General features: G+C 40.7%; 2 protein-coding genes across 6 annotated transcripts in view; one reads left to right on the top strand and one right to left on the bottom strand.

Moving 5' to 3' along the window:
- GUCY2C (guanylate cyclase 2C) overlaps positions 1-2971 on the bottom strand; it is a 46182-nt gene extending 43211 nt beyond the window's left edge. Inside the window, exon 1 of the mRNA XM_061361878.1 lies at positions 27-2971. The gene's annotated coding sequence lies outside the window, so the exon portion shown is untranslated. The remainder of the gene's footprint in view (positions 1-26) is intronic.
- A 5571-nt stretch (positions 2972-8542) lies between these two features.
- IFT56 (intraflagellar transport 56) overlaps positions 8543-17714 on the top strand; it is a 51965-nt gene continuing 42793 nt past the window's right edge. For 4 of the 5 annotated variants that reach the window (XR_009726746.1, XR_009726747.1, XM_061361919.1 and 1 more), the window contains exons 1-4: positions 8543-8667; positions 8756-8893; positions 9285-9377; positions 15515-15629. Coding sequence is in view for 2 of the 5 variants with exons in the window: in XM_061361919.1 (XP_061217903.1) it covers positions 8665-8667; positions 8756-8893; positions 9285-9377; positions 15515-15629 (349 nt within the window). In the remaining 3 variants the exon portion in view is untranslated. Of the gene's footprint in view, positions 8668-8755; positions 8894-9284; positions 9378-15514; positions 15630-17714 lie in introns of those variants that run through there. The other variant, XM_061361934.1, reaches the window with a different exon arrangement.

Genomic DNA, 17714 nt, shown 5'->3' on the forward strand with positions numbered 1-17714 from the left:
AAATCCCAAACTGTACATTGGTCAACCCTCTGCATCAAAATGAATATCTCCAGAAAAGCATGCAGAAAGAATCTGCCCAAACACCATTAAAGCAAATATGGTTCTGCCCATGTGTGGGCAAAACTTCTGTTTTTCACAGAGGAAGGTCGTTGTTTCTGTAAGATCTATATAAAGTGAATAGCTAAGCAGCGAGCCTGTTGGAGGAGCAGTTTGCTGAAGAGCAGATGAGTAGAAAGCTGTGGCACAAAGTGTCACAAGGAACCACAGCAGGAGAAGAATAGCCAACACCTGTCACCTTACCTCTCAGCTGGACTTCATTTTGTACCCTTTTCAAGGCTTGCTTCACAGCTAATTTCAAATTATCAGTAGTTGATGGGAAGTCCGAGTAATTCATGAGCATTACATTGATCACATAATTATTGTTTCTACATTCATTTGAACAAACTTGCTGCAGCAGCTGAAGTGAGAAAAACAAAGGCCCAAGGGCCAGACCCAACATCTGTTTCTTCATTACTGTTCAGTTTAGATCCATTGTGTGTGCTCTCTCTTTTCTGTTTCCCTTCCAACCCTCTTCCTTTCAGATACTCTACACTGGTTTTGTTCCTGGATGGGATGAAAGAGATCTCCACACCGTAGATTCAAAGACAGGCTGTATGATCCTTCTCTCAGGCACTTCCTTATCCCCCTACCCGCCTCCACCTCTGCCTGCCCCTCCAGTGTGCTAGCTGCACTTCTGTTTGTGAAAAACTAACAACAGCAAAACTCAGGAAAGGAGAGAGGCTAAAGGTTGCTGTGAATGTTTGCTTATGGTAAGGTTGAGGCTATAAAACCGAAACATTACCTGAAACCTTGTCCTGTAAGGGCACTAACTCTTCATCAAGCGGATGAGCTAAGAGAAGGAAGAGGAGGGGACAAATGGACTGTAAAGACAACACTTTTAAATGGAAATAAAATACAAGGTTCATTAAAGCCTAGAGGAAAACAGATGGTTACTTCATATTTGCATTGCCCTACATCTCTGGTTAAATTGCAAAATCATTTCTGGTGGCTAGGCTCATAAATCAATGGTATATTTTCTTCTGTGATAAGAAACCAATTTTATTCCTTTAGCTTTTACCATTGAAACACTTTATGTGTGGCAAAAATGTCTGACTTGCAATCCTCCAGACCAAAGCCTTTGTTTTTACTTACAGAGTAGACTCAGCACAAAGTTTGTCTGTTCATACTCACCCAGCATTACACACCAAAGCACCCCAGGTCTGCCCTAGACACATTGCTCTCTGGCAGCACGGGTCTCATTGCCCTTTGCTTCTTTGTAAGACGGCTCTACAAATGGGGCTCAAACATATTCATACTTATTGTGATTCAACCTCTTGCATCACACAAGGATTAGCAAAGCTGAAGGCCACATGTCAGACCTATGGGACCAAAGCTAAATTTTAAATGGCATTGCCAAAAGCCATGCACTGAAGGACTCTGAGCTATCATTTCTGTGTAGGGTTCTTGGTCTTTCCTGAATATTGTATGGTCTCAGGGAAGGCAGGTAGAATAAAAAGAAGACAAACATCCATAAGCCTTATGGGTAAGTCTGGGCTCAAAGGAGAACTGCAAGATAAAAGGAATCAACAGGCAAATCTAAATAAATAAAGTACTGAGTGTGACTGGTTTGAATTTGGGGTGTTTATGCAAGTCTACATCAGCTTCTTATTTTCTACTGAAGCCTGGACTAAGGCTGTCAGATAATAAATCTGTTTACTTTTATCACCTTCCTGAAATAATTTTAAGAAAAACAAGGAAAATAATCAGCAGAAGTGTAAATAATAGTTTGGGGTTTAAAATAGAACTACAATTCCATGGTTTCTTTCAAAGCTGTATTTAAAAGGGGTTGAATACACTTCAAATATATTTACATAGACATTTTATATGATTCTATTTTAATACCAAGTGATTATTGCTTGAATCTTTCTTACACCAAACAACAAAGGAGAACGTAAGCCAGCATTCAAGAGCAGACCTTGAACACCTCAGCATATCTCATCTAGCATTTGTTATTAGTAATACAGTAATTCTTCATTAGCAGTCTGCTGTTTCAACATCTGGAGTAGTATGGCTGGCTAGAGCCACAGAATGAGAATGGAATATAGCTTTTCATGCTGAGATCATGGGCTCATCATGACCCCATTTAATAGGTATTTACAAATTCTTTGAAATGTATCCCATGTAAGTCAGCAGGAGATTTCTCATTAACTTCATCAAAGCAGAATTTGTAATTTTGTACTCTTTAGTACAAAATTTTTTGCCTATTTGAGAGAAATCACTCACTATCATGGATAATACAGGTAGAACTGAGTATTTTACGCTGCTAGTCACGCAGGAAGCATGTAATAGCACTGAGGTCTCCCTGGTCTTATATCCATGTATTTATTTGATTTTCATAGCACCTTAAAAATACCCTTTAAAAACAAAAGGTAAAATCAACAATATCCTTGGCACAGCATTTCTTCTTAATCTCTTTCTTAACCCCTGCCTTCACAGTGCCACAGGGGGTGCCCAGACAGAACATGTTATAAATAAGTTGTTGACCTCTCAACTATTTAATTGCCCACTGTTTGTAGTCTCTCAGTGTCAAGTCCCATGAGCACACGTTTAGCGTTGGGTGATGTGGAGCTGGAGGGTATGCAGCAGGAGACTGCAGCTGCAATGAAGCAAGTGCTCCCTGGAACCTGCTGAGCACCGCACTTCCCCTTGTACCTCAGGGCTTTGCACATCAGACACAGTTGCCTGGCAGACTGATTAGTAACATCTGCTTCATGGTGTGAGAGAGACAAAGAAAAGCTGCGGCATCATGCTGTAAATGTGAGAGTTACTGATACTAGAGACCATAAGGGTGGAGAGAAGAAAAAGTAAATGAGTGAGTCATAAGTGTAAACCACAAAATTTGATGGGCCTGCTACAAGCAAAGCAAAAAAAAATTGTTACTGTCTGTGCCTGAGGGATCTTTAGTCCCTAAGGAATAGAAGAGGTGAGAAACCAATGCCAGTCCACTCATAGTGCCCTGGCTGCAGAATGAAGCTAAACCCGTTAGGATCTCAGCTAACTTCATATAATTCTTTTGCAAACTCCAGCCTAGCAATCTATAAAACCAAGAGGTTACCAGTGACACAAATCAGCCAGATACCCAAAAAAAATCTTCCATATCTCTTCAGGCCCCGCTATCTCAGTAACTTTTCTCCAACTGTGAGCCAACTCTCACACTTCAAAGGTTAGTCAAGGAGGGATACAATTCAGAAACCTAGAAGCCAAGTTATGTGTCAGAGGAAAAGAAAAAAAGGCTTTTTGACTCCTACAGGCAACTGCAGCTTTAATTAGAAATACTGTCTTAGAACAGAATAGCACTGGAGCATCCTGAAGGCGATGCAAATGGCTCTGCCTACCCCTGAAAGGATGTGATGACATGGCAAAGCAGAGGAAATGTCTCAAACACCAGGAATATCTTGCCTAAGGTAACTTCTCCTCACACCCCCAGGATAACCCACAAAATTTATGCTAAAATATCTCTAAAGCACATCTTCTAAAACTACTTATTCTTTCTTATGGGTCAAGGTTTAATCACCTTCTAAAAGGAATAAAGTGATAAGAAACTGCATCTGACGTCCCCAGTGCATTTTTTCTGGCTATGGTTTCTAGGCACCACCTATTGCTACCATCTTGTCAGAAAGTTAAAAATATCCTAGCATTGAATAGTTTCACTATGTGCAAGTATTTATCCAAAAAGACAGTTCTTAGGTGTACATCACTTTGAGTACCTCATCTCTGTAATCCTAGAATTATTAATAGCTGATGGTGGTCTACCCTTGAATCATTGAATACAAACCCTATAGTTTCTTATTCTGCCTTCAGAAGCACAGGGGCAAATAAGATTCAGATAGGCAGGCCTTGTATTTATTCATCTGAACACAGAATTCAGACCCTCACGAACAACAGTACCTGCACATGTATTGCACAGGTACAAAACACCATAATAGATACCTATGAGTGTTCTTATAATCTGTGTTAAATTAGAAATACCATCTTAAATTAACTCACCAGAGAAGTGTAGAATTGGTTTTAGTGAAAAGTGATTTTTAGTGCCTGATTCTACAGCACTATTAACAATCAGATATTATAGGGTGTATATAAAACAAATAATCAGCACTGACTTCCTGATCTGAAACTACTCTGAGAGGTTTTTTCAGTCTTCTGGAATACTGAGACACACAGACAGGGAAAAAGAAAGCAAAAGAGCAAAAACCAGAGTTTTTCCTCTAAGTCCCTCAGCCTGCTATGCCCTACAGAACATTTCCAGTCCATTTTAATGGTTCATGTGACAAGGCCTTCCTCATTTCATTGATTTCTTTTTTGTACAGAGTCTGAGAGGCCTGAAAAATGGTACTGAGAGGACAGCCTGAGAATCACAGAATCCCTTTGCCTATTCTGCTCATATTGTAAAAGTGCAACTGTATTCAGAACAAGTCACTTGTTCTGAATGCATCTCCAATTCCTTTGCCATATTCATTTTTACTGTCACATGGCCTAATTTTTTACTTAATTACAAATCATTATTTCCACTTGACTACTTGGAGACAAGAAAACAGAGAGAACATACGAAATGAAAACTTCAGAAAGCTCAGAAAAGCCAAAGAGTTACATGCATGTTCCAGCTGTTCCCAGTCAGTCAAATTACTACTGTGGAAGTTAGTGCTAGTAAGTCTGACAATAATGTAGACATATTGTCAGTTCCTCTTTGGTACCAAAGACAATCAACGTAGCATTTTTCAAGCCATTATTTTGTAAAGAAACATGCATTGTGATACAATTGTCTTATTTTGCAGAATAAAATATTTGATTGCACCCTTTAAAATAGATTTTTTTCCTACTTGCTACAATTATTTATTTTCTCAATGTCATTTAATTATGATTGTTATGATCAACTTGCAAGTTTCACAATTGTACATTATTGTTTATATTGTCCAGAGCCAGGAACTTTTACAGTACACAAGAATCCAAGGTTCCATTAAAAAAGCAATGCTGCAAGTCTCCAGCATTGCAGAAATAGAAAATGTGAAAAATGGGCATTTAAAAAAAAAATCTGAAAAGATATGTAAATTAAAAGAACAGCAGACATATTTATGTATTTAATTCTCATTAAAAAAAAAAAAGAGAGAAATTCCCTGGTTTCAGTGGCCGTGCCTGTATTTTTGAAAAACATGAAGTTCTCAATTAAGTTTATGTACAATACAGATTTTTTAGTATTAAAATTGCATGAGATACTATACGTTTCAATAGATGACCTTATTTAGACAACAGGATAAATGTAGAAAAACTTCAATGTTTTCAAGTTCTATCCATTCTTAATATGACTGATTGCAAATTATTTTGTTTGCCTGGGGCTTTAATAGTTTTTACCCTGCCATTAAAAATATTCAGGAAATCATGTTGAAGAAAAATGAAATAGAAATGTTTCAGTTTCCTCTTTTTTTCCAGATTTATTAGAGGCTGGAATCCCAAATGTGATGACAGACAGAAAAGATTACAGTATGTCTGTGTTTATTTAATGTCAGTAACTTACAGGTCTAGCCTGTATAGTATAAAGTTGTTTTTAACTTTCAGTATTACAGAACACCAATGACATGATATTTTTTTTCTCTTTTAAACGGTTTTTACAATCTTTTACTGTCCAGATTTAGAAGACAGTAATGTAAATGACTAACATAGGCTGTACAGCATATCTATATAGAAGCTATATACATGTATCTAGTATACATATATAGCAGCTGCATAGCAACTATATTGACTTTCCAGAACCAATGCTTTTTTTTCTCATTTACTATACAAGAATACAAAAGAAGATTTTACACATATTATTCTTTGGAACTGAAACTATCTAATGATAAACAACAAGCCTCCAAAAAAGCATGCAAATATGTGGGTCATGTATTCCATGATCCTGATGGTACAGCATGATCCTAACCCAGTACATATCCTGATAAAGTAGAAGTTCTGATTATATTGCCATTGTGATGAGTTATCAGGAGTTTAGGTCTAATCTTAGAGTTCACTGTTGCTGCCACATATTAGAGTGAAATTACATTGCAAAGAACTGATTGTTCTCATCAGAAGTTACTAATCTAGTGAAAAGAAATCTACAGGTAAGGAAAAGAACTGTTGTAATTGAAATCCTTGTCTCTAAATTGGAGAGACATCAATATGACAGATGGACCACTCGGTGAATAAAGAACTGGCTGGATGGACACACACAAAAAGTTGTGATCAACAGCTCAATGTCCAGCTGGAGACCTGTAACAAGTGGTGTCCCCCAGGGATTGGTGTTGGGACCAGTCTCGTTCAACATCTTTGTCGGCAACATGGACAGTGGGATTGAGTGCACTCTCAGCAAGTTTGCCGATGACACCAAGCTCTGTGGTTCGGTTGATACGCTGGAGGGAAGGGATGCCATCCACAGGGACCTTGACATGCTTGTAGGGGTGGGCTGATGCCAACCTCATGAAGTTTAACCATGCCAAGTGCGAGGTCTTACGCCTGGGTTGGGGCAATCCCAGACACAGCTACAGGTTTGGCAGAGAAGAAATTCAGAGCAGCCCTGTGGAGAAGGACTTGGGGGTGTTGGTTGATGAGAAACTGAACATGAGCCGGCAGTGTGCACTCACAGCCCATAAAGCCAACCGTATCCTGGGCTGCATCAAAAGGAGTGTGACCAGCAGGTCAAAGGAGGTGATCCTGCCCTTCTATTCTGCTCTCATGAGACCCCACCTGGAGTATTGAGTGCAGTTCTCGTGTCCTCAACATAAAAAGGACATGGAACTCTTGGAACAAGTCCAGAGGAGGGCCACGAGGATGTTCAGGGGACTGGAGTACCTCCCGTATGAAGACAGGCTGAGAAAGTTGGGGCTGTTCAGCCTGGAGAAGGGAAGGCTGCGTGGAGACCTCATAGCAGCCTTCCAGTATCTGAAGGGGGCCTACAAGGATGCCAGGGAGGGACTCTTCATCACAGACTGTAGCAATAGGGCAAGGGGTAATGGGTTTAAACTTAAACAGGGGAAACTCAGGTTAGATATAAGGAAGAAGTTCTTTACTGTGAGGGTGGTGAGGTGCTGGAATGGGTTGCCCAAAGAAGTGGTAAGTGCTCCATCCTTGGTGGTGTTAAAGGCCATGCTGGAGAGAGCCTTGGGTGACATGCTTTAGTGTGAGGTGTCCCTGCCCATGACAGGGGGGTTGGAACTTGATGATCTTAAGGTCCTTTCCAACTCTAACTAGTCTATGATTCTATGAAATTGCATCATACCAGCAGCCTGGTATGTGGTTACCACATACCAGTAGATGAAGCCAAATATGTGATGTATCATAATATCTAGCTCAATTAATAAAGACTTCTTCCTTTTAACCCTTTTCTAACACATACACACTTGAAAGTTAATATTACTCATCTATCTAACTTGTACATTACCAAAATAAATAGTAAGAAATCTTTCCTCTTAACTGTTGATTTCATATCCTTTCTCTAAAGGACTTCGTTTTCAGAATGACAGGCCGTATATTTCTTTTCAGCATAAAAGTTAGACTCTGCTCTAGACTAAGCAGGATACAGCTTTGTCAAGTGACTGTTACCTGGCACGGTTCAACCTCAGCCGGCATGTTAAGTACAACGCAGTTGCTCACTCACGCCCCCTTCCTGACCTAGTGCGATGAGAACGGGAAAAAAGGTAAAACTCGTGGGCTGAGGTTAGTTTCAGAATTGAAAAAAAAGGTAATAATAATAATAATGATGATGAAAATGAGAGAGAGAACTAAAACCCAAGAAAAACAAGTGATGCACAGTACAAGTGCTCACCACCTTCTGACTGATGTCCAGCCTTTCCTGCTAACACCTCCCCGCCCCTTATATATACTAAGGGTGACATTATATGGTATGGAATATCCCTTTGGCTAGTTTGGTCAGGTGTCCTGGCTGTGCTCCCTCCCTGCTTCTCGTGCCCCTCCTACTGGCAGAGCATAAGAGACTGGAAAGTCCTTGATTAGGGTAAGAGCTACTTAGTAACTAAAACATCAGTGTGTTATCAGCATTATTCCCATACTGAATCCAAAACACAGCACTGTACCGGCTACTACGAAAAAAATTACCTCTATCCCAGCTGAAACCAGGACAGTATCCCTCAGGTTTGGGGAGGAACCAGTATAGAACACAGGACAAGGGGATAAAAGGGGGTGGTTAACATGCAAACCAGTTGCTCTGGTGTCTCTCAGCTCCATCATACACTCCATTTCCAACTATTTTCCTGAGTGAGGGGACTCTCTATTCTGCACCCATATGTAAATCTGTGTTTACGGGGGATTAAGTGCCAGCAGCTGGAATGTGACCACATTAGGCCTACGTGTCCAGCATGCCAGTGACTAAAGACAGACTGAGAGTCTGCTCCCCGTCCCGTGTTGGCTTTGGAGACGGGCGCCCGCTGCAGTGGAGGCGGAACCCGGGGGACGACGGCTCCAGTCCCGAGCCGGCGCCTATTCGACGCTGCGCTGGGGCCTGCGCCGCGGCCCTCCACTTCCCCGCCGTTACCCCGGCAACGGCGCCGTCGACAGAGTGAGGAGTGCGGGCCTGGCGGCAGGATGGTGAGAGGTGGTGGGCTGTGGGGCGCGGCGCCTCCCTCGTTTCGGACGGGGGAACCTCTGCTTAGGCTCCGCTCTGATCTTTGTCCAGATGCTCTCCCGGGCCAAGCCGGCAGTGGCGGATACCCCGCCGCCGTTAGACAGCCGGAGGAAGAAAGGGAAGAAGGTGCCGCAGCTGGAAGAGCTCCTGGCCGTGAGGGACTTCACCGGCGCAATCGCCTTGCTGGAGGTAACAGTGGCGACGGCCTCGGAGACCTCAACCCGAGGGTGCCGCCGCTCCCCGGTTCTCGCGCTCCCCTCAGGAGACCGGTATCGTTATTGCCAGGCCCGTGCCCGACACGGCTGCGGGGCAAGGCGAACCCTTCCCCGACCTTGTGTCCCCCTCTCTTCCTTCCGCACCAGTTAGGCCCTATTGCAGCAGCTTTCCCCTCGGTTCGCAGCAATAGGTTCGGCATGTGAGAGTTGCCGGCTGCATCCCTCAGAGCAGCTCCACCCCTGTAGCATCCATACCTGTCAAGCTGTCCGTGAGATAAGATGGCCTAGTATTAGTTTGATGATCTGTGGGGCTTTATAAACTGTGGCAGCAGACAAAACTCTTACATTATTTCTTCTCTACAAAGTTTAAACGGCAAGTGGGTGAGCAGGAGGAAGATACTGACCTTTGGATGGGATACTGTGCCTTTCATTTGGGTGACTACAAGAGAGCACTGGAGGTAAGGTGGGAAAATACAGCTCCCCGAGGCTGGGAATCAGGATGTGGTAAAGTGTTGACAAAGGAGGAAGATGTTCTGTAATAGAGAACAGTTTTACCAGCCAGTTAAGATACAAATGTATGGTAATAAGGTAGGTCCTGTGCCCATAAAAATAAACCTTTTTTAATGTTACCTGGTATCTGATTTAATACTAGCTTAGTAGCCCAATTTAAATGTCAGAGATCATGTCCTAAATTTTCCATTCCCTTTTTGCAGCTACTTTCCACAATTTTGTTTTTCAGATTTAATTATGTTTTTGTCTTATTGTGTATTCTTTCTCTAGAGGTTGATGCCCCTGCCCATTTAATGTAATTTCTTCTTGTTCTTTATGTTTTCTTGTATTGGGTAATTCAATGCAATGAAATGTGCTTATTCTCCAGAAGCTTTAAGTTACTAAAAGACATGCTGATTGTTCAAATACCCATACATTTTAAATTATTTGCACTGTAAAATGCTGTTGTGTCACTTTCAGTGCGTGAATAAGAGAAAGTATACACAATTCTTTCTCTCTTGTCCATTTATGTCTCCAATGAAACCCAGTTTGTTGCAAATCAGTTTGTTGCTAGTGTTGCTCAGGTCCCTCTATCTTCTTAATTGTGCTAGCATATTTCTCTGTAGAAGTCTTAGCTAAATTTTGTGGCTGCTTGGCTCTGTACCTCCAAGAGCTAGAATCTGTACACAGCAGAAGAGGGAGTGTTGTGGAGTGGTGTGGTGATACCCACAAGGCTGCATATAAGCTTGTCAAGATTTGAAAAACAACTCCGTCTCTCCCTGAGTATTGTTTGTCTCATTGCTGTATTCCTACAGGTGTAATTGCTGGGTCCTTGCAATGCTGTAATGCACCATTTAGGGCTTACTGGTTTCAGCCAGTATCAGCTAGGGAGTTCTGCACTGCAATTCACTGTGAAGCAGAACTGTGAAGTATAACTGTGAAGTGGTTTTGCAGATTCTTGCTTTCCCTATTAAGAAAATATTAAAACCAGATGATAACTTGGAGTATTAACAAGCAGAAATAACCACAGAGAAATACATTCTAGAATAATGGCGATAGTTTCTATCTTGGGTAAAATTAGGTGTTTAACTATAGTAATACATGGTCACATGCACAAGATGCAGGTGGAAAGCAGAAACAGAATTCCTAACGTTTCCAAGTAAATTCACAAGGCCCTTTCCCCCTTAAAAATCTGAAGAGGAGACATCCATTAGAGATGTTAGAAATGCTCAGTGAATCAAATTGACAGTACAGAATGCAGAATAGTAGTACAGGACATAGTGGTAACTTGAGTTGCAGAATTTAAACATTATGAATGTAACAATCAATTGCTGTAATTAATTTATATCTAGATGTTAGGTGTTAACGGACAGGGAAAGTTTAGAAAACAGAAAAATGTTTGTCTACAAATGAAGAATAGCTTGCAATTTGTTTGAAATCACTTCTGCTATTTGGAATATCCAGTGGGTGCTTTTATGGCCAGAATAGATTTTTAAATGTTTCCTTCAACGAAAGAGTAAGAGATTTTTTTTTTTGTTTGTTTGATTCATTTGGGGATTTTTTTATAGATTAGGTTTTGTATGTGGCGTTTGATTCACCACTAGGTGATGCTGTTGATTCAGGCTTTTAAAAACTGTACTAGTCCTCTTTTTCCCGGTTTTCTGCCCAAGTAAGGACAATAAAAAAGGTTTGTATACATGGTTTTCGTTTGGTTTGTTTGTGTGCATGTTTTAAGTGAGAAATCCCAGGGCTTGTCTTTTCAGATTTAATACTGATCTTTGACAAAGCGGTGAGTCCTGGTAACTTTGTCATTTTGTGGTGGCATGTGGGAAATGACCCTGTGCATCTCAACCTAGATCACTAACCGCAGCTTCACTGAGGTCACACTTTCCCCCTCTCAATAAGTAGACCCCTTTCTCAAAGAATATGACACTGACACTGGCCTGGTGGGATCATCCCTACTCCTGTACACCAGTTGACAAATGGTACTACACTGGGCTCAAGTCTTCTAGCAGTCATGGTGGTGGTCCCTCCCTGGGGACTCTCTAGCTTCCTTCCCTGACAAATTCAGTTCTACTAACACTGAGTGGCTAGTGTTTTCCTGGCATTGTATGGCAACCAGAGCTCCCCTAGTAATGACAGCATCTAATTACTTTCCTGGAATCTTCCACATCTACTATTCCTAATGGGGAAAACCCCACCTGTCTTTCTGCCATGACTTGTTCACAGCACTCATCTTACATCTTTCCTGAAAAATTTCTCAAATGTCACCCAAGGACCAGAATCAGTCCGTTGATTCTTTTTCTGAGATGCCTGATCTTATAAATTGTAGCAGCTGGGGCGTAGGAAAGGGAGGGTTATAATATGCTTGAGGTAGTAACAGTTTAAGAGAGGAATTGGCAAGGGCAGTTCCACTGCTAGGTTGAATTCAAGAACAGGTTTCACTTTTGCACTTTGCACCCTCTTCCTGGGTTTAGGAATGCAGGATGGTGGCATGGTACAGCTGCCAGACATGGTAATGCCATTTTGGTCCATCAGCTGCACATGTGAGAGCAAAGCATGATCCCTGGGCCAGAGCCTTCAATGCATTATTTTGGTTAAAATCCCACAAGCTGCAGTCAGTGATTCCTGCAGTCTGACAATGTGTGCTTGCAGCCCAGAAAGCCAAGTATAATGGGGGCTGCAACAAAAGGAGCATGGTCAGCAGGGAGGGAGGGGATTCTCCTCCTTTCCTTGGCTTTTTTTAAGATCCCCACCTGCAGTACTGCACTCAGTTCCGGGGCCCCCAACACAAGGGGGACATGCAGCTGCTCAAGCAAGTCCAGAGGAGGCCACAGAAATGCTCAGAGGGCTGGAGCACCTCTCCTATGAAGACATACTGAGAGACTTGGTCTTGTTCAGCCTAGAGAAGAAAAGGCTGTGTGGAGACCTTAGAGCAGCTTCCAGTATCTAAAGGGGTCCTCCAAAAAATGTGGAAAGGGACTTTTTACAAGGGCATGTAGTAACAAGACAAGGGGGAATGTCTTTAAAGTGACGGGAGATTTAGGTTAGACATTAGCAGAAAAATTCTTCACTATGAGGATGGTGAGACACTGGAACCATTTGCCCAGAGAAGCTGTGGCTGCCCCATCCCTGGCAGCGTTCAAGGCCAGGTTGGATGTGGCTTGGTGCAACCTGGTCTAGTGGAAGGTGTCCCTGCTCATGGCAGGGGGATTGGAACCAGCTGATCTTTAAGGTCTTTTCCAACCCAGATCATTCTGTGATTCTGTCTGCTGCCTCCTTCTGAAAGGAGACTTGGGAGTCATTCTGCTCTTCATTGGACTGGACTTACTGCCTACCTTCAGGATAATTTCAGTCAGATAGTAAATCAGGAAAGGAACAGGGCTGTACTAGAGTAATGGTTCATCCATTAACAGAATCAGGTCTTGTTTGAGTACTTCCGCGAGAAGTGTGAGAATATAGGTACACTCAAGTTCCTGAGAGATGAAGCTAGGAAATAAAAGATTAAGTTTTGGCTTGGTGAAGTTTTTTATGCTTCTCTGACGTAGCCAGGTTATGATGAGTATCTCCACACCTCCTTTGAGCACTTGTGGGGCAGCTCTATAGGTTGGCCTGTTACTGGCGCTTCAAGATAAGTGTTTATGGGCAGACAAGGAATAAGGGCACGGAGCAGAATCCTGCTGGCTGCAGCATTGTCAGTAGGTGTCCACAGTTGTAGGCAATCAGTCTGGCAGCCTGCTTTTGAGGAAAAGTGCACGTGTCTTGTGAAAGGCATGAGAGCTGCAGGAGGTTGAAATAGCAAGAAGTTGTTATGCTCCTGGGTGACAAAAATATGTCACAAGTTGACTGCTGGGAAAGCTTTTGGAGTATTTAGTTTGTTTGAGTTTGCTGGGTTTCTGGAGAGGAGAGTGAAGGTGCTTGTGAAGTAGTCCTCCAGAGACTGATGTTGAATGTCTTTTAGTGAGGAAAAGGGCAGCAGCACATAGTCTGGGCTAATGGCCCAGAACTACAGAGTAAGTAGCATTAATGGTCCTAATTTTTATTTACTGCGTTTTCATAGGTTCACTTTGGTACTTCTAGAGCAGTCTTTATTTATTGCTTGCTTTGAATGGCCAAGCCAGAACATGACATGTGTTTATGCACTTTGTCTTTTCTAATTAATTTGCCTGAAGCTATAGTCAAAAGAGACCTCTGGGTACATTTCATCTGGATGGGTTTTGAAAGATTCCAGATGGTCCCAATAAACAGCAGTGGCCTGTCTCTTAGAGCTCTGTGACAGACCTATATCAAGACTGAACTGGCCTCAGTAGAAAGATTGGCCTCTATGTAAATATTTTGGTTTGGTTGGTTATTTTTTGTTATTTATTTTAAATCTTCTTGAAGGACAGTCCCTGAAGTACTAGCAAGACTCAGCTGGCTTTTAAGAGCATACCTTACTAATACCTTCTCTGTTTTGGAGTGCAGTTTACTTTTTCTTGGCAACAGAAAAAAAAAAGTCTTTATGCTTGCAAACTATAAAGTTTACTGTTGTCAGCATATTTCTTTTCTTGGTATTCACTGACCTTTGGGCATGGCTTATTTTATCTGGTGCTATTGTTACGTCTTTTGCCTTTCCCCAAGAGGTAAATAAGTTTTTGACCCATAGCAGCACAACCTGATAAATTCTTCCTAGGCAGAGGGAAATTCCAATTCATGTGTTTGGAGAACAGAGTACAGTCAGCAAGGTGTTTGTGTTGCTGGAAGGGATGAGAGGCTGATGGTGATTTGGAATATGTAGATGGCATTCTTTCAGGGCTGGTGAGAACTTTGCATGACCCTGCTTGCTTTGCCTTATGTTGCTGGTTGGACATGGCTGAATGGAGAGCAGGAGCACCAGCAGGAAGCACTTTCACTGGGATGGTCCTTCCTAGTAATTAACCAGAAACCTCACAGAGGGGGGAAAAAAATCTTCAGGAATGTCACTGTTCTGTAGCTGCAAAGTTGAGTTTTTTCGATTAAAAAAAAAAAAAGTAGATTGAAAAATTCACCTGTTAAGTGTTTATGTTCCACCAAGAGCAAGAAATGAAGCAGTCTGTGTGGCAGTATTAAGGGATATGTAATGAATATGGAAGTGTAAGATATCAGAATATGGTATCTACTGGTTTTCTATTGCTATTGGCTTTAAATCTTAAAATGGAAACAGTGAAGTTATGCACAGTTTAGTAATATTTAATTATATCTATTAGGACATTTTGAATTTGCACAATACTGACTTGTAGGTTTGTATTTTATTGCAGTGGTTTCCAAATAATTTTGGTCATGCATCCCATCAGTAAAAAGGTTTTGAACACACCCACCCAGTATACATACCTGTATGTATAAATATACAGTACTATACTAGCATGTAATTATAAAAATACACAAAATAGACATTTAAAAATACAAGGTAAATATTAAGTAAACACTATTTAAAAAATATTTATTTTAGTTATTAATGGTACCAAAAATATTATTCCTGCACACAACGGTATTGTCTTGCACCACTGCTGGGGTGCATTGTTGCATACACTCCACTTTGGAGACCACTGTTTTAATCTATGCTAAGACACTACCTACAGGTTTATAAAAGCGTGTTTTAACACTTGCTCCAGTAGATATCCACAAAGAGATTTCCCTGGCATTTATAGTTCCCAGGCTTTGACTGGAGGAGAATTTAGGAAAGCGTCAGAAAAGACTGTGGATAATTTGGTTATTTTGATGCCTTTATAAATTTCATACATCAATCTTTTATAAATATAAAGAATGTCCTTATATACAATTATTTCTATTTTTATATATTTATAATTTCAGTATTGACAGAATTAATGCTCATACAGTGAAGATTTATAATGCTGCTTATTCCTTTTTTCTGTTCCTATTGCTGTAAACGAAAAAGAACTAGGGACATAGGTTAAAATGTAATAGTTTCATTGTTAGAACTGCAATGAACTTGAGAATAAGTCATTTAATCTCAAGAATTTAATGATACATTGTAAAATGGTGAAAGAAATATGGTATACAGATGATATTTAACAGAAGTCTGTGCTGTTAAGCATTTTTTAAAATCAACCCTCTCTTTTGTTACCAGGAATATGAGGCCTTAACCAAACAACCAGCTTGCAATCCAGATGTTTGGGTGAACCTTGCCTGCACATATTTCTTTCTGGGAATGTATACACAAGCTGAACAAGCAGCCTTGAAAGGTAGGATGTATGTCTCTGATGGAAAGGACTACTCGTGGACTTGAACACTTAGAGTGATTTCCAGACAAAGTATTTAATGTTTTTTTTTATATATATAGGAATAAAGGAAGGACACTTTTGAGCCAAGTTGGGCTGGTTCTTTTTTGTGTTTGTTTGTTTCCATTTAACAGGAGACTTTTATTGCAGTTTGGCTCCTAAAAATACAGTGGGCAGGTAGAGCAGCTGGAACTGAAAAGAAGCATCTGCAAAATAAATTGTCTTATTAATTTCTAAATACAAAACTTAGTATGTGATGACCACCAGCAATAAGTTACTTTTCTTTTGACTGATTCAATGTCTCTGTGCCACTGCAGATGAAGCTAATTAGGCAAGTGAAATTAGCACAAAATGCACAGCTGAGAGGGTTCAGCATTATCCCTGAGGTAGACAAGAGCTCTGTTTACATAGTTTGAGTGACTTAGTAGGTGGTCTTGTCGCCTCATAAGTCAGATATTGGGTATGTGATTCTTCAAGGTGTGGAGTTCACTGCAGTCACATTGTTAAATTTCTACTTTAATCTGAATGGGATAATTTAAAGAAGAGGAATGAAATTAGATTCCAAGGCAGTTTTTACTGCCTAAAAAAGTTTCTGCAGTTTAATTATTAGCCATCACTTTCTTTTTATCTCTGTGATGTATATTGTCTTCCGTAGCCATAAGTATCCTGGTGCTTTCTAAATAGAATTAATAGTAATGATACCTTATTCAGCTTCTGACTCTTGCCTTTGAAGGATAGAACTCTTACAAATTTTCTCCTTTCTTTCTTTCTGTATTTAATCTCCTACTCTTGGGCTGAAAATAGGGTAGGGAGGAAAATAATTGTACTTTCTGCTACTGTGGAGGAGTAACTTCAAAAAGGACAGTTTTGTAGTATCCCTTTAAATCCTCTGGAAGTCCATTCTGTTTGGAAACAAAACACTGGAATGTTTTGTTTGTAACTATAAAAATTCACAGAGCTTTGTGATCTGTATTCTTCAAGAGGTGTGTAAAATTCTAATATTCACAAATAATTTCATTTTTCATGTACCACAAATTTGATCTTTAGAGATTACATTATAGGACTTGAACTGGAATCTGAAAATACTTGGGCAGTACAGCTTGAGGTGTCAGTATGACTTAAACCATGGGGGAAGCAAGCAGCTGCACCCTGTACCTGTTGGAGTCATTGTCATCAGCTTCACATCATATGAATTACAGTAATCTATTTTAGAGGTGACAGATACACAGCTGGGCACGCACCTTTCTTAACTGTGAGTTAGCTTATGGTGAGTGGTAGGGTAAGAGGTGCTGTTGGTACTTGGGTGCTGGAGGCAAAGGCAAGAATATTAAGAAAGGAGTGTAAGATGTAGAGAGCATAGCTGAGGGAGGGAACAGAGAGTAACTGAGTGCTCATGCTAGTCCTGATTTTATGTAATTGTTTAAAGACAGCATGCCAGGATTTTTAGTGCGGTGCTAAAACTTTTTTTGTGAGTACTGTAACAATGATGATTTCTGGCTACTTAAGTTTGGTGAGGAGGCAGACACAGCTGAAGATTTGTAGCACTTGTCGTTTCTCCATTGAAGGCTTCAAAGTATTGTATATTTCTCTTCCCACTCCCATCATTTCAGTCTTTCTACATTGAGGTTGAATGTGGGGTTTTTTTTCACTCGAGGCAGACAGATCCTCTTCTAGGTTTTCTTTAACATCTCAGGATTGCATCAGTGATGGCTGTTTGTAATATATTATTGACAGCTGAGGCCATAACATCTTGAGACCTCTTACATGATTTTGCAAAGATCCTAAAGAAGCAAAATATTTCATTGGATACAGACACAACAGGTGAAGTCTCTAGAAGAATACCATTTATCCAGTACTGCCTTGAATGATAGATAGTGTTAGTGTTGGGCTGCTTATCTTTGTTATTTTGGGACTATTTTGCCTAATTTCTTGCATACTGCTTGCTGTTTATTTCTGCCGTTATGTTAAGCTCCTGAAAGTACCATAGTGCTAAAGCAAATGGGGGAGAAATAATTTATTTTCAGCTATAATTCTAAATTACTAGTGATG

This window comes from Neopsephotus bourkii, unplaced genomic scaffold, assembly GCF_033783945.1.
Source record: "Neopsephotus bourkii isolate Nb327-2 ecotype Australia unplaced genomic scaffold, CSIRO-AGI_Nbou_v1 NB_107, whole genome shotgun sequence".
Classification (NCBI taxonomy): Eukaryota; Metazoa; Chordata; class Aves; order Psittaciformes; family Psittacidae; genus Neopsephotus; species Neopsephotus bourkii.